This window comes from Pecten maximus, unplaced genomic scaffold (genome assembly GCF_902652985.1).
Source record: "Pecten maximus unplaced genomic scaffold, xPecMax1.1, whole genome shotgun sequence".
Classification (NCBI taxonomy): domain Eukaryota; kingdom Metazoa; phylum Mollusca; class Bivalvia; order Pectinida; family Pectinidae; genus Pecten; species Pecten maximus.
The window spans coordinates 12,533-30,510 of NW_022979151.1; the positions used below are offsets into that span (position 1 = coordinate 12,533).

General features: G+C 39.3%; 2 protein-coding genes across 2 annotated transcripts; both read right to left on the reverse strand.

Moving 5' to 3' along the window:
- Positions 1–2,012: 2,012 nt before the first annotated feature.
- Positions 2,013–3,906, reverse strand: LOC117318251. Its single transcript, XM_033873258.1, has 2 exons — positions 3,393–3,906; positions 2,013–2,918 (listed from the first exon to the last, which is right to left on the reverse strand). Exons 1-2 carry the CDS (start codon positions 3,652–3,654, stop codon positions 2,668–2,670), a joined length of 513 nt encoding a protein of 170 aa, XP_033729149.1. The 5' UTR covers positions 3,655–3,906; the 3' UTR covers positions 2,013–2,667.
- Positions 3,907–3,912: 6 nt separating this feature from the next.
- LOC117318252 lies at positions 3,913–5,066 on the reverse strand. The gene is made up of 3 exons (XM_033873259.1): positions 4,690–5,066; positions 4,366–4,422; positions 3,913–4,055 (listed from the first exon to the last, which is right to left on the reverse strand). Exons 1-3 carry the CDS (start codon positions 5,026–5,028, stop codon positions 3,951–3,953), a joined length of 501 nt encoding a protein of 166 aa, XP_033729150.1. The 5' UTR covers positions 5,029–5,066; the 3' UTR covers positions 3,913–3,950.
- Positions 5,067–17,978: the final 12,912 nt, after the last annotated feature.

Genomic DNA, 17,978 nt, shown 5'->3' on the forward strand with positions numbered 1-17,978 from the left:
CTAGTGTCTCCATAACTGAGTTACAGTGTCTCCATAACTGAGTTACAGTGTCTCCATAACTGATTTACAGTGTCTCCATAACTGAGTTACAGTGTCTCCATAACTGAGTTACAGTGTCTCCATAACTGAGTTACAGTGTCTCCATAACTTAGACTAGTGTCTCCATAACTGAGTTACAGTGTCTCCATAACTGAGTTACAGTGTCTCCATAACTGAGTTACAGTGTCTCCATAACTTAGACTAGTGTCTCCATAACTGAGTTACAGTGTCTCCATAACTGATTTACAGTGTCTCCATAACTGATTTACAGTGTCTCCATAACTTAGACTAGTGTCTCCATAACTGAGTTACAGTGTCTCCATAACTGAGTTACAGTGTCTCCATAACTGAGACTAGTGTCTCCATAACTGATTTACAGTGTCTCCATAACTGAGTTACAGTGTCTCCATAACTTAGACTAGTGTCTCCATAACTGAGTTACAGTGTCTCCATAACTTAGACTAGAGTCTCCATAACTGAGTTACAGTGTCTCCATAACTTAGACTAGTGTCTCCATAACTGAGTTACAGTGTCTCCATAACTGAGTTACAGTGTCTCCATAACTGATTTACAGTGTCTCCATAACTGATTTACAGTGTCTCCATAACTTAGACTAGTGTCTCCATAACTGAGTTACAGTGTCTCCATAACTGAGTTACAGTGTCTCCATAACTGAGTTACAGTGTCTCCATAACTGAGTTACAGTGTCTCCATAACTGAGTTACAGTGTCTCCATAACTTAGACTAGTGTCTCCATAACTTAGACTAGTGTCTCCATAACTGAGTTACAGTGTCTCCATAACTGAGTTACAGTGTCTCCATAACTGAGTTACAGTGTCTCCATAACTGAGTTACAGTGTCTCCATAACTTAGACTAGTGTCTCCATAACTGAGTTACAGTGTCTCCATAACTGATTTACAGTGTCTCCATAACTGAGTTACAGTGTCTCCATAACTGAGTTACAGTGTCTCCATAACTGAGTTACAGTGTCTCCATAACTTAGACTAGTGTCTCCATAACTGAGTTACAGTGTCTCCATAACTGATTTACAGTGTCTCCATAACTTAGACTAGTGTCTCCATGACTTAGACTAGTGTCTCCATAACTGAGTTACAGTGTCTCCATAACTTAGACTAGTGTCTCCATAACTGAGTTACAGTGTCTCCATAACTGAGTTACAGTGTCTCCATAACTTAGACTAGTGTCTCCATAACTGAGTTACAGTGTCTCCATAACTGATTTACAGTGTCTCCATAACTTAGACTAGTGTCTCCATAACTGAGTTACAGTGTCTCCATAACTGAGTTACAGTGTCTCCATAACTGAGTTACAGTGTCTCCATAACTGAGTTACAGTGTCTCCATAACTGAGTTACAGTGTCTCCATAACTGAGTTACAGTGTCTCCATAACTTAGACTAGTGTCTCCATAACTGAGTTACAGTGTCTCCATAACTGATTTACAGTGTCTCCATAACTTAGACTAGTGTCTCCATAACTGAGTTACAGTGTCTCAATAACTGAGTTACAGTGTCTCCATAACTTAGACTAGTGTCTCCATAACTGAGTTACAGTGTCTCCATAACTTAGACTAGTGTCTCCATAACTGAGTTACAGTGTCTCCATAACTGAGTTACAGTGTCTCCATAACTGAGTTACAGTGTCTCCATAACTTAGACTAGTGTCTCCATAACTGAGTTACAGTGTCTCCATAACTGAGTTACAGTGTCTCCATAACTGAGTTACAGTGTCTCCATAACTGAGTTACAGTGTCTCCATAACTGAGTTACAGTGTCTCCATAACTGAGTTACAGTGTCTCCATAACTGAGTTACAGTGTCTCCATAACTGAGTTACAGTGTCTCCATAACTTAGACTAGTGTCTCCATAACTGAGTTACAGTGTCTCCATAACTGAGTTACAGTGTCTCCATAACTGAGTTACAGTGTCTCCATAACTGAGTTACAGTGTCTCCATAACTTAGACTAGTGTCTCCATAACTGAGACTTATCTCTGAGAATTTTCTCTATAGAAGAGGAAAAATAAATAAATAACAGCATATATATTTGGTTTTTCTTAAATTTTATTATCGTTAATACGTGTATATCATTTAGTCACAAACACACACACACACACAAACCCTCACACAAACACACACTCACACAAACACACACAAACCTATTTGTATCTTCAAACTCAGATACGCATACAGATTTGTACAGATACATACAGTATCTTTGCACTTTGAAACCAACGCGCTTTCAAGTATCATCTACACACAAAGACATTCAGATACATCAAACCTATACCTACAAACTGTCATGATATCTACACATTTAGATACATCATACGTACACCATACATACAGTTTAACTGACACAGTATCTACAGACTCAGATACACCATACATACATAAAATTTAACTGATACAATATACATGTACATACATACATTTTGACTGATACAGCATCTACACCTACGTTTTAACTGATACATTCAGATACATACATACATACATACATTTTAACTGATGCATTGTCTACACATTCAGATGAAATCTACAAAACTGTTTCGGTATCTAGATACGTCATACACGTGCACACAGAAAATCTCAAAACTAACACGGTCAGTCAATTTTTCTTTTCTTTGCGGTGGCGTCTTCGGGGAGATTCCTGCAGTTCCATTGAACTTGAACCAACACACTCTTCCTCGTCGTCTATCGAAAAGGCGTTCCCGTATAGGGTTTCAGCAGGAGGCAGAGGTTTAAGTTTTGATGGCTTCCTTCTTCTCCTGCAGACTTTGCCGCATCCGCGGCGAAGGGTGAGCAGTACCCCGAGAACAATCACCACCGTCACCAGAACCGCAATAATGATGCTTAAGACTGAAAAAAAAAATAATTAAAATAATATTTTATAGTACTACGTGTAGTATAATAAACCGACTAATATTTAATTTATCTTAAAGCGTAAATACTGCTTGTCACAGAAATGGACAAAACTAACACCCATTATACAGAAATGTATCAAATTAAGGCATCAGACGAAAAATATTAACAAAGTCCGTAAAATTGCTGGAACTTAACTGATACTTTCAAATACAAGATAGAGAGGAGGAATTTTGTCGGGACGCACAAAATTATTATCATTTTTTTTTTTTGCAGTTGAAACTTTTGAAGGGTGGTAATATCACAAAGTTTGTAACTTTTGTTGTTGTATCAAATTATATACTAGTAACTGCCTATTCTAGTTTTCAATCGACCATATTGCTTTGTCGGCGATTAGCATCTTTAATCGACTTGTAATAGACTGTTATCAAGGGATTTTAATTTTCTAAACATCTAATGTTCTGAACTAACCTCTGATCCTGGAGTTTAGCAGAGAGTCGGTTGTAGAAGTCGTTGTCGTCGTCGTCGTCGTGAACAATTCCCGAGGGACGGGCGATGACGTTATATCCGGCCATGTGTCGTTGGTCGAATTATCGTGACCGGTGGTGACGGTGGTGGTTGTAGTAGGTCTCCATGTTTTCGGATTAGGAAAGGGCTGGAAATAAATAAATAGATCGAATCTATCTATCAGAAATAGCTCGCGCCCGAATACACAGGACCGGACAGTGGACATCAAACGTAATCGGCTTAGCTTTTATCCGTACAGTACATGTACCAGTCTCTGACTTAAAAAAAATTACAGGTGAGTTGATAACTTTTGTTACAAACAAAATAAAACTACCAGGAGAAAGCATGTTAGTCATTCTCCATTTTGGTATATGATATTTCAAATTTAATAGCAGAATCAGGATGTTATCGACGTTTCCATCTTAACAGACCACCGATGCTAGAACCGCAGTGGGCGGGGCTTAACTAAGCCTTAGGGAACTTTATAGATCTATACACCGACCATCGGTCAGCTACTAAATGTTATGTAACGATTGTAAAGATCAGATAAACGGTATGTACCGTTCTCGTTTTAAATGTCCTCCTTGTCACAACGGTAGAGGTCGTTTTCACAGTGGTCTGGGTAACCTGAAATTTCAAAATTAAAATAAATTATAACGATGATCCTTTTAATTACGAGTATGTTTTTCTCATGTATTTATTAATTTATTTATTGTTATCTACTTTCGAAATTATTTATCAGTACACAGCAATATCTAGCGCCCAAATACACACAGTGGAGATCAAACGTAATCGGCTTAGCTTTTATCTTAGATAGTCGGTTTGTGTACAATGACCATCGCTCCGGCAGTCGCACTGAGACGTTGCGTAATGATTGAAAGCTAAAAGGAACGATGATCATTTCATTAAATACGTAAGTCTTAAAAATAAATCGTACCTTTCTTGTTCCACTTGTTACAGTCGATGTAGTTTCCGCCGTCGTCGTTAAATTGAACTGAAAGTATATAATTGAATGCATAAAAAATATTTATCTATTTTTTTTTTATATATATTTGTACTTTTAAAATTATTATCCCACCCACGTCTACATAAGACTTCAGCTTAAGTCAAGATAAATAAAAGAGAAAATTAAAAAAAATTAAGACTCTCACCATTATAAAACATATTTCAATAACATGAAATGATGTTATTCATTTAAAATGGATCAACCACGTCTCGCCGATAAATGTTAATAATAATTAAAACAACAACAACAACTTACTTCGCATGGGATGCTGTTTAGGAAAACAATCGGGAACCCTTCGAACACCGAACAGTTTAGGTTTGTTCTCGACACTCCTATGAAGGTGACGTTTGGAGCCTGGTCACGGGTCAAATTGAAAAACGTCAGTCTTTCGAAGGTTATCCATGTCACTTCGAGGATGTCCGAGGAGGCAGCTACAAAGACATTCCCCGGACATGCAAGGATGTCTCCTTTTGGTGTACATTTCTGTGGAAATGGATCTGCGAACGTCCCACCGACGAGTAGAAAAAGTGTTGCTATCAACGCCATCGCTGTCATCTGCCTTGTAGCTGACCTGTAGTTTGACCCGTTGCGCATGTCCACCTCGGACTCCACCTACCTACCCCCACCCCCTCCCCCCCTCCCCTCCCCCTCCTCCTCGATCTCGATCTCGCTCTCTCATGCGCTACCACTATACCTTTCATACGCTAAACTTTTTTTTAGGAGCTACTTATAACTAAATATGTACTATTCACTAAACTACAAATATATGCATTTATCTATGTATATTATTATTATACACCTATACGACATGATATATATATATATATTTTGCGATGCTAGGCAAAAACTCTTTTCAGACGACAATGGGAACATCCACCGAATACAAATATTAAACAAGATACATATATAATTTTCTTACTTTGTAGTGTACAATAAAAAATGAAATACTAACAATACGTAACTATAATATTTTATCCAAAAGGTAATCTACGTATTCGTCTTCAGATGCTGGAGCTGAGCATGATTCTAGAATATAATGATAATAGTGTTGATCTACAAGTCTTTCAGACTCGTCAATATCAATATTGTCTGCACAAGGAATATTTCTTGCTAGAACCCTCAATATCCGTTTAATACCGCGGTCAGTGAACAGTTCACTCGGAATACAATATTCCAAAAGATAGAAAACTTTGATGTTTGGTGTTTCGAAAAGTGCACACTTGAACGTATTTTTTACAGCATGGAAGATGTGATAATATTCGGGATAACATTTCCTAAATATAGCTACAGCTTGTGGATAGATTTTGTTTTCCAAATCCCCCATTAATGTTTTCTGGTCCTCGTTACACAAGTAATACACCATATAGTTGAAACTGAAAGTATCTATTGAAATCATTATTTGTTTAATGAGGTATTTCATGCGCTGGTCAAGTTGTTCACATGTCAGTCGAAGAAGCGATATGGGTGTCGTTTCTAGAACAGATAAATGAATATGTTAACAAGTTAGAGAGTTATATCTAGAGGCTCTGTGCGTATGCCACATGCTAGGACTTTCCTTTTGGGATAATAATTACTAAAGCCGTTTCGATCGTGTGCATATGTAACCATACGGTTATCTACCACACGGAAGCCTCTGTTTGTAGCCCCACGGAGCCCTGAATTGAATAGTACATCTTTATACATGGCGATTGGATGCCTCAAATTTCGCTTGTTGACACCTTTACAGCTAAATTTACTGTTTGTTTGGTTGGACTCGGTCGTGTGTTCCACGCAGTATGTCTTGGAGCAAAGTGCCACCATCGCGTCGCCCCTCATTTCCTCCTTAAAGAGACCAGGGGTCCTGCGCGTGTACGCTTTTGTTTCCGGTGAACTAGGGTCCGGGAACCATTGTTTTTTTTCGTTATCAAAATCGGTTTTCATAGCGGGGAACACCAGGTCTTCTATGTTTTCGCTTGAAAGAGCCATATAATATGAATCCGTGTCCATTTCTATTAATTCGAAGTCATCTCGATGTATGTACTTATCGAGACAATTATAATAGAAACTTAACATGCGCAGTTTTGCATACTGCAGGATAAAATAACCTATCTGTATAGGGATATCCATACGAATTTGTTTTTTCGCTGTTACCACGTCGTATTGACCGTGGCCAAGTTCAGTCAGACTTCGGAAATGTTTCGAATTCACGATTTCGTATACTTGACATTCTGAATCGAGATATTTTGTGTTCGCGTGTTTATCCTTTCGCATTAACATTGAACCGTAGGACGCGTTTCCTTTTAATTTGCTTGTTTCACTAATCACACCGAGTCTCGGGTCCCTATCCCCAGCGCGCCTAGCATCGCTGATTTTCTCTGTGAATTCCTTAAAACAACGATCGGGTGAAAATTCGAGCACTGTATGCATGCGAGTTACTTCCAAACCGTGATTGATGTACCATTTCAATAGCGGCGTCGCTATCAGCATTTTTTTAGCCGCCATCGCACCAATAAGGAGTTTGCGCGGTTTCTGAGACACACCGAGTTGATCAGCCACCTGTTTCATGTAGTCGCCTACCTCATCGGGAGACACGTGGGCGTTTCCGAACAACGGGGACATCTCGGAGAATTTCTCACGTAAATGAACGGGAACAGAAATATCAACTTCGACCGCACCAAATAATTCGTTCCGTAAAACATGATCAAGGACCTCGTCGGTCGTCATGGTTTTCTTATTTTCCGTAAATCTTCGGTAACTGTCACAGTGAGAATTTAATGAGGTATCCTCCCTTACCATACGGTCAAACTCGCATTCCCACATTCTCCGGATTTGATAGCCGCGTTATCTTATATAGCGACTGCGCTTTTCACTGTGTCTCATGCGTTTCCTCTGTAGCGCTGCATTTGGATTGCGTAGGCATGTATGGGAATGGTAATAGCACCCGTCGAATTCAAACACCGTTTGCGATCGATTGTCGAATCCGTCCACGCGATATGGTCCTATACGAAATTCTCTGTCGGAATTTAACGCCTGTTTGATATCGACGTCTTCCGTTTTAGATATCCAGTCCAACCATTTAAAAGCTTTAAGATATTTGTCTCTCCTTTCTAATTTGAATCCGGTTTCCTCGCGTCTTACGGAACAATAACCAGTAGGCATCGGTTCTGCCAAACATCCTAGATAAAGAGAATTTGCATCCAGACCCAAAATGGTCTTACACACTTTTCTCCATTGCGAATACGCGTTTTACCCTTTTCGTGGTAACGATTTAAGACTATAGACGGACCACCGACTATATTCTTCTGAATAAGCTCGTGCACTTTTTTGTCTCTATTGCTGAACAGTGAAACATGTATCTTACCTTTGACCGATCGAAATAGTAGATTACGCGCTACACCCGAGACTGATATGGTAATTTTGAAGACATCTACTCTCTCTTCCTGAATATAATAGTTGAGTAGTTGCTGCACGGCATCTCTGAAAGGCCCTACGTCTAAATTATTGTAATATATAAGATAATCTTTGAATGTTTTCATATTCTCATTCACCCACAGGCGCTCTAATTCGGCATATTTTTCCTCGCCGGATAAGGGTTTCTCCGAAACATTCATGTGTGACAGAACTTCACCGTGCGAATAACCATCTCGAATTAAATATTCGTATTGAATTATTTCTTCTTCTAAAACATTTTGTTGTTTAAGAGAACTGTAAAAACTTTCATACGGCGGTAGTTCTCGGTAGTTGAGCTTGTCGGGTGAATCCAAAAACTCAACAGAAATATCCCTTGCGTAGGTTTCCCGGGTGATATGCTTTTATAAATGCATCATAGGACGAACCAGCCGCTAAATAGTTACTGATGTCTATAAACTTGAACTCGTCAGTTGCGATACACATGAACTGGTTTGTTTTCTTAACAACGAAGTTATCATCGTTCTCGCTTAATTTCAAAGCTCGAACTAATCTGGTTTTAATCAAATTAATGTCGTATTTCTGTGAATTGAATCCTATGACGGGTATTTGTCCTATGTAGGTTTCAAGTCGTTTCTTAAGTCGAGATAACTTCTATGCTTATCTTTTTCCTCGTCTGCGTCATCATCGTCGTCGTCGTCGTCATTTGTCAATTCTAATTCAATGCTGTTTATGATGTCGTCGTACTGTGACAAGGCTGGTTGCTAGGGAATTAGCTCGTATAGGCCAGCGTTGTCACGTAGTATATAGGAATCTTCAACAAACAAAGATGAATCTTGTTTCTGTGTCCAAATAGATGTTTTATTCGTGGCGTCTTGTTCGAAAGTAACAAGAACCACCTGGACACAGTAAGTTAAGAATCATCGGAACTTTCCTAAACCAATCAAATTACGTTTTACAAATTACTTCGGCTGAAGTTTCATCTATTAACCAATCAAAACTAATTTAGCGTAATGGTCAGTAGCTCTGTTTGTTTACCGAACTGGCCATGACCGGTTAATTACTGGTTTAGACCTGTCACCAATATCTCAGGTTAGCTGAGGTATTGTGACGTAACAATTGTCACTAGACCCCTTAATTGCCGGCTAAGTGAAAACATTTCTTTTGAAGTTATTGGACATATGGCCTGACACTAATTCCTAAAACGACTCAGAAATAACAGCTTGGAACACCTGTGATCGAATCTTTTAAGGACAGCTTTTTATATGTTTGTTTATCGCTGACATATTGACTGACATTCTAACGAAGGCTTATATCTTGTAAACACTTTGTAATCCTGATGTGTTATAATACAACTTTTAAGGAATAGCGGACATTCCTGTTCAAAATAAAATCTTAAAGTCAAAATTATCTTTCTCATTTTAAGTGAAATACAAAAATTAAATTATCTAAACTAGAAGTCCTATTGATATAAAATATATCGTTTAATTTTTGCTTTATTTTGAAACCAAATATGACAGAGTGTTTAACACTGCGACATTTCCTCCGGGCTTCAAAAACCAATTCCTCCGGAATTGCAAATTGATATAAGGAAAGAAAAAAACAACAACATAAAACATGTTTGAAAAATCAACATATGTCAAACAACGAAATTAAAAAAAAATGTAAAAAAAATAGTTATATACAACATCATAAGTAAAAGAACATGTTCAATCAGTAGACATGAGATGGATCACACCAGGCTTGTGTCAATGGATATAGTTGTTGTACACATGTCACGGAAATGCAGGAGAGATAAATTCAAGTCACGAAATAAATCCAAAGGGAGAAAACTCAAAACGAAGGTGCACAGGTATAATCCGTAACGAAGTAAGTTGGGTCCCTTTCACAACTACTTTATTCAATCCACTTTTATGTACCGGAAGTGGAAAAACACAGATTGTACGTCTCAAGGTTTCCTCGCAGAATCGTGCATGGATATGTTGACGTCGACATTAAAACAACACAGAATTAATCCACCAGTGAATACACTGTTTGTTCGTGACCATGTGTGTTCCTTATGGAAATTGTCACATTAACTATCACAATAAAAATGCCTGTTTGTTGTGTGATCCAGTTAAACGAACAAGAAATACGAGAAATTCAAAGGTTATCATGCATTCCCAGTACATATGATCTGATGGCAAAGCAAACTCTTAAGTATACGATGAAAAAGGTTAAAAGAGAAAAAAAAAATCATAATAAAAATCATAAAATGAGATATCTACATATGTATAGTGTCAAATGTGGGAGGATTGAAAATCCATTTGAGCATGGAGTTCATGCCGTAGCTGTCAACTTTGGGTAAACCGACTCGACGGTGGGCTCAGAGGTTGCAGAGAGATCTTTGACCTGAACTGGTAAGATGACGTCACCTATGCGTTTATATAGCAATGCATTGAAGGGCTTTGAAATAATGTTATGGGTCCTGTATGTCAAAAGAGGGTCAAGCTTTATGTCACTGGGCAAACTCCACTTTGTATTAAGTCCGGTTACTTCTACGTTCAAGCCTGCCCAGTCAACAAATAAAAATGATCGTAACCCGAAGCTAACTCTAAAATCTTTCAATGGGTATTCTGAAGTAAACGACAACGAATTATGGGCGTATGGTATTTTCCGTATGGGAATAAGAACTGTTGATTGCTCGTTAGATAATTCGAGCACCAACTGAAGCTTATTAGACCTACAATATTTGTATATCAGATAGATCACCAGGGCAATGATTGCTAACGTGCCTAAAATTTCAGATGTGGAATACACATGTTGAAGAGGAAAGGTAAATGGGAGTTCTGTTGTAGTTGGAACGGAGGGTGTAGAATAATGAAATATTGGTATTGAGTAAGTCTTTTGAGCCTTGTGCAATAACGTAACAACTGTTGCGAGTTGGCGATATTTTTGAAAGAGAGCAACGAATGCTAAGAAACTCAAGATCGCTACGGAAGTAGATAAGAGCGAAAACATTAGGGCATAATTGAAACTCGGAACAAACTTAGCTGCATCATCTAGCATTGTTTCAGATAGAGTTTGAAAAATGACTCTATTTTGCCTAGCGCTTTCCGAAATGGTCTTGATATCAAGGCTGGCTTTTTGCTCACTAGCTATCAAACTTGAAAAATTGTGGGTAAAAAGTTGAAAATGTGGAACTTTAACATCTAACGGTTTTAAAAATGCCGAATCAGGTGTCAAGTCGTCTAGAGAGGAATTGAAAAACTGCTGTAGTAAAATAAGATTCACCGCATGGACCATCGTTATATCGTGTGTTTGGTTCCTACATTCAGACCAATGTTGCGGTATAAAGAATGATTTGGTTGACAGTGAACATTTACATGGAACCGAAATGGTACAGAATGAGCATCCTTCATAAGTTGTACTACTGTCTTCACAGTTTATGTCAAAACTTGAAATATTGATCAATAGAAAATGAGAAGAATTCAAGCTTACAATTTTTGGAGCAATGACATCTTGTTTGAAATGAAATACACAATTTTGATTGATCGCTCTTAATTTGCTATGAAAAAGACTCAGGAAACATGAGTTTTTAGTATCATTCCGAAATACAAGATGTCGTTCACAGTGCCAAATGTGATTGTGATGTGCACAAGATTTCAAATCTCTCCTTTTCAACTCAGCGAAATATTTATTGTCAGATGACAAATCCATGAGGTTGAAGTTTTTCTTCAATATAATTTAAAATATTCGTTAGGACATCGTCCGGAACTAACAAGGGAGATAATTTGCCCTGTAATGTACTTAATACACCCATCAGTAGCTCCTCATATCGGGTCAATACTCTAAGAGACAGTCTTGTTTGTTTTGTCATAGCAGCTACTAATTGCGCTTGTGCAATTTCTGCTGAAATGAGGGACTTATTGAAATTATCTCCTATTAATTCAATTGCATTATGGTTATCAGTTACAGCATCAAACGTGTTGGTAAGCCTATGGTCAAAATTCCTAACAGCAGCAGTAAAAGTACCTATCTGTTTCGAAGCAGCCTGTGCCATTCTCTGTTGGTTTGCCCTAATCATTGCGACATATCTAGATAATTGCTCTACATCTGAGGTGGTTGAAGTGCCAAACAGAGTTTTAGCTAAAGAGCCTATCAATGGGAGTAAAGACCTACGTTTCCTACTCATCGAAAAACGGTTTAGATTGTGATGAGGTAAAAGTTTCTTAATCTTTGACAAAATTGTTCCTACATCTAAACGCGTCTGCTTATGTAGAGCCACAATTTCAGTTATTGCTTCTTGATACCATGGGCATTGTCTACAATTCAGGGGTTTTTCCGATACAAAAGGAAAAAGAGGTAAGTCCAACTCAAAATAATGTGTCCACTGGTCTGCCGTTGGGTAAAGTGATCCTTCATTCTTGAAGGTAACACCATAGTTTGGTAAGGTTTTTATACCGTCACGGGTTGTTATTCCTGCTTTCCCAATTGATACGGCCGTACAGAAAAGTAAACAGAAAAAAGGGAAGGTGGCCATCTCGTCAAGAGAACCTACAAAGACACCAAAGGGAGATTTTTAAATAAAAAGAAATAATTTCATTATCGATCAATGGTAGTGAAAAAAAAGGTGGGAAATATGCGTCGACTCATATTTAACCCTAGCACTAGTTTACCCCTAGATTTGCTAAGGTAGGTATTGTTTTTAGACTATCATTGATGTCCACTATCAAAAATAGAGAAAGAAAAAAAAATGAATCTTTAAAAACAAAAATGGCCCCTAGAACTTATTTCTGAGAATTTTCTTAGGATTTCAGCAGATAAAAAGAATAAACAAAATTCTGTATTCCATGACACGGCAAAGACCTTTATGGCTTCACATTTCAATATCACCTAACTACTCTTGAAATCTGGATTTTATCATGAACCTACTATATATTCCTATGGTTCACACAATATCAACTTTAAAGAAAGGACAACTGAAACTACATACATCTCCTACAAAAATTCGCTTGACATGTTACTATACGTATGCGAAATATTATTGAATCGACAATATATCGAACGTTATGCTAACCATAGTGCAATTAAGTGTTAGCATCTCTTAGCTAACTACACTTTTCAGCCTGCTTACCACGAAAGAAAAAAAAAATTCAAAAACACATCTCATGTACACTTTCCAATTAAATAATGAAAAGAAAAAAAAAATACCTCTTTCATTCCACTTTTCTACTAAACTTATCACTCTCACATTGAAATGGAAATACTGCTTAAATTAACACTAGTTTTGTGTCTATGGTAACGATATAATGGTCTATACACTTTTAAAATACTTTTTAGCCTTACCTAACCTTTTCTTTTTGCGCCCTTGTTTTGTATGAGTTCTGTTATATTCATCTACCCATTCTTTTTGAACATTGCTGGCTGGCTCCCATGTTGTAACGCTAGTTCCTTGCCATTTAATTTTTAGCTGTTGAATCCCATTCCTAACTCTACTGCCTAAAATTTTCTCGAATGGATATTCCTCTTGGGATCTATCGTCGAGGGGTTCAGTACTAGCAGGATCGTCATGTGTAGGGTCGGGGTCTGGGATATTCTGTCTCTGAAAATCGACTAGATCATCCTGTGTCTGGTGATCGGGATTCTGGTTCAACTGAGCCTGAGGTTGGACCTCATTGAACCTATTTCTTTGGTCAGTGTGATAGTAGTGCTTTAATCTAACTGCATTGACTAAGGACTCTACAAGCTTACCTGTGTCTACGTTACGTAGTTTGTAGGTGTAGTTGGGACCTAGGCGTTCTATCATGTAAGGACCCTTCCATTTGAGATGAAGTTTTGATGACTCACCTTTTGTGATGTGTGGGTCTGACAATAATACCGCATCACCTACCTTATAGTCTGGGACTTTGGCTGATGCGTCGTGGTGTACCTTTTGTCTTTCCTTTGCCTTTTTAGGTCATCTGACCCGAAGGGTCAGGATGACCTATAGTCATCATGCTTCGTCCGGCGTCGTGCGCCGTGCGTCGTGCGCCGTGCGTAAACTTTTCACATTTCAATCTTCTTCTCAAGTTCCACCAGTGGGATTGAGCTGAAACTTGCCTGAAATGATCCTGAGATGGTCCTGACCAAGTGTTGTTATTTTTCGGGTCAGTCCGAAATCCAAGATGGCCGTCATAGCCGCCATTTTGGAAACACATTTTAAACTTCTTCTCAAGTTCCACCAGTGCTGTTGGGCTGAAACTTGCCAGAAATGATCCTGTGATTATCCCGACCAAGTGTTGTTATTTTTCGGGTCGGTCCGAAATCCAAGATGGCCGCCATAGCCGCCATCTTGAAAAACACATTTTAAACTTCTTCTCAAGTTCCACCAGTGCTATTGAGCTGAAACTTGCCTGAAATGATCCTGAGATGATCCCGACCAAGTGTTGTTATTTTTCGGGTCGGTCCGAAATCCAAGATGGCCGCCATACCTGCCATCTTGAAAAACACATTTTAAACTTCTTCTCAAGTTCCACCAGTCCTATTGAGATGAAACTTGCCTGAAATGATCCTGATATGATCTCGACCAAGTGTTGTTATTTTTCGGGTCGGTCCGAAATCCAAGATGGCCGCCATAGCTGCCATTTTGAAAACACATTTTATACTTCTTCTCAGGTTCCACCAGTGATATTGAGCTGAAACTTGCATGAAATGATCCTGAGATGGTCCTGACCAAGTGTTGTTATTTTTCGGGTCAGTCCGAAATCCAAGATGGCCGCCATAGCCGCCATTTTGGAAACACATTTTAAACTTCTTCTCAAGTTCCACCAGTGCTGTTGGGCTGAAACTTGCCAGAAATGATCCTGTGATGATCCCGACCAAGTGTTGTTATTTTTCGGGTCGGTCCGAAATCCAAGATGGCCGCCATAGCCGCCATCTTAAAAAACACATTTTAAACTTCTTCTCAAGTTCCACCAGTGCTATTGAGCTGAAACTTGCCTGAAATGATCCTGAGATGATCCCGACCAAGTGTTGTTATTTTTCGGGTCGGTCCGAAATCCAAGATGGCCGCCATACCTGCCATCTTGAAAAACACATTTTAAACTTCTTCTCAAGTTCCACCAGTCTTATTGAGATGAAACTTGCCTGAAATGATCCTGATATGATCTCGACCAAGTGTTGTTATTTTTCGGGTCGGTCCGAAATCCAAGATGGCCGCCATAGCTGCCATTTTGAAAACACATTTTATACTTCTTCTCAGGTTCCACCAGTGATATTGAGCTGAAACTTGCCTGAAATGAACCTGATATGATCGTGACCAAGTGTTGTTATTTTTCGGGTCGGTCCGAAATCCAAGATGGCCGCCATAGGCGCCATCTTGAAAAACACATTTTAAACTTCTTCTCAAGTTCCAGCAGTGCTATTGAGCTGAAACTTGCCTGAAATGATCCTGATATGATCCCGACCAAGTGTTGTTATTTTTCGGGTCGGTCCGAAATCCAAGATGGCCCCCATAGCCGCCATTTTGAAAACACATTTTAAACTTCTTCTCCGGTTCCACCAGTGCTATTGAGCTGAAAATTGCCTGAAATGTTCCCGAGATGATCCCGACCAAGTGTTGTTATTTTTTAGATTGGTCTGAAATGCAAGATGGCCGCCATATCCACCATCTTAAAAAACACATTTTAAACTTCTTCTCCAGTTCCACTGGTGCCATTGAGCTCGAAATTGGTGAGGATGTTAAGGAAGGAGTGTCAACAAAGTTTTGTTATTTTTTCAGCCTTGTAAAAACTTTGGCATGGCAGCAATGGCGGCCATTTTGTAACATGATTGCACAATCATGGTTTTCCTGAACAACACCTATTTCAAACTTCTCAAATTCCACCGGTGGGATTCAGCTCTAACTTACCAGAAATGATCCTTAGATGGTCCAGACCAAGTGTTATTATTTATTGGGTCGGTCAGATATCCAAGATGGCCACCATGGCCAACAGTGCCACTATATACTTGCTACAGAGAATGCATACTACAATAATATAAGGGTTTTAATTTAGAGTCAGATGACCGTTAAGGCCCCTGGGCCTCTTGTCTATGTTTACCTTGGCTATTTTGTGTGTCATGGACTTATTGTCGATGTATTCCTGAATAGCTTGTCTATGATTTTTGCCTACCTTGTCTTTTGGGATCAGTTGAACATCGATTGGCATCCTCATTTCGGTGCCATGCACCAAGAAATACGGGGAGTACTCAGAAGACGATGATGGCGCCATTCTGAATGCCATCATGATACCTGGAATTTTTGACGGCCAGTTAGTCTGGTCACCGTCACTACAAGCTCGTAAGCACTGTGCTAGCGTACTGTTCATACGCTCAACCACGCTGTTCGTTTGTGGATGGTACGAGCTAGTAGTGCTACGGCCAATGTCAAATAATTCGCACAGGGCACCTACTAGTTTGGAAGTGAAGTTCTTACCTCTGTCTGATACGAGATAGCGGATTGCTCCATATCGTGCTATGATATTGGTATACAATACTCTAGCAACTTCAGTAGCCTCTTGGGAACGCAAACAAAAAGCTTCCGGCCACTGTGTGAAGCTATCTACGACCAACAAAATGTAGGTATATTTGTCCTTACTTGTAGGTAGTGGTCCTAGGATGTCCATGTGCCATCTTTCAAACTTACCTGCAACCGGTAGCGGTGTTAAAGGTACCTTAGTGGCATGGTAGTTGCGTTTAGCCAACTGACACGCTTGACAGGACTGAACATAGTCCTCTATCTCAGCGTACATATTAGGCCAGTAGTACCTAAGTTTGATAGCACCGTACGTTTTTTCAAAACCCAGATGTGCACCGCCGGCATGGCTATCATGGAATGATTCCATTACATTTCTATGAAAGCCATTTGGGACAGCGACACGTCTGACAATTCTGGAAATACCTGGAACAGCTTTTGCGGCGAGATTCAGAATGTGATACAAAACACCATTTTTCCCAACTTCATAGGAATTTGACTTAGCATCAAGCTGTCTAGCAGCTCTTTTGTTTTTAGGAACGATACCCTTTTCCTTATAGTCCAAAATTGGTTTAAAATGTGTATCGCCATGTTGTGACTGAATAAGTTCTTGCAACTGCATCTCGTCTACATTAGGTGTATTACCTGGTTGGAATTTGGCAAGATCGATAACTGGTTCATCGTCTAGCTCAGGTGCACTGACCTCCATGACACTGGGTATTGTGTCTGATGTACGAGTAATATCTGTCTTGAATTCGATTACACAGGTCTCATCCGTGTTGTCGTCGACTTCTAATACTTCCATGTCGGGGGATGCTGTAAGAGCATTTACCGACAGAGACTTACCTTTTTCATCTCCAGTGTCGTAATCTCGACGAGATAAGGCATCCGCGTTTTGGTTTGTTACCCCAGGTTTATGATCAATAGAGAAGTTGTACCCTTGGAGTTTTAATGACCATCTAGCTAACCTACCTTGCCTGTCCTTGATTGTCTTTAGAAACTTGACAGTAAGGTTGTCTGTATACACTTGGAAGTGTTTATTAGCAAGGTAAGGATGGTAGACTTTTATGGCTTCAACGAGAGCAAGACATTCTCTTTCTGATACATCCCAGTTGAGTTCATTTCCTCGTAGAGCTCTACCTCCGTAAGCTATCACTCTTTCTCTTCCCTGATCATCTTTTTGACCTAAGATATGACCTATTGCAGTACCTGATGCGTCAGTGGCCAAAATAAAAGGCTTATCCATCTGGGGAAATGCGAGAATGGGAGGAGAGACCAACGCCAATTTCAGTTTTTGAAAAGCTTGTTCGCATTCGTCAGACCAGCGAAATTTGGTATCTTTCTTAAGTAGCGCGTTCAAGGGTTTCGCTACCTTTGCGAAGTCTTTGATAAATCTCCTATAGTAATTACAAAGACCGGTAAAAGCTCTAACGTCTTTAACTTTTCTTTGCGTTGGAAAGTTTCTTACCTTGTCTGTTGTTGCAGGGTTCACTTCAATACCATCTTTGGACAGGAAATGTCCCAAGTACTCCACTTTTTTCAGTGCAGATGGTGTAAGTGCGTGTTGAAATCTTTGCTGAAAATTAGTATGTCATCCACATAGACCAGTACATATTTCCAGAAAAGACCCCTGAGCACTTGTGCCATCACCATTTGAAAGCTCATTGGCGCATTCATGAGACCA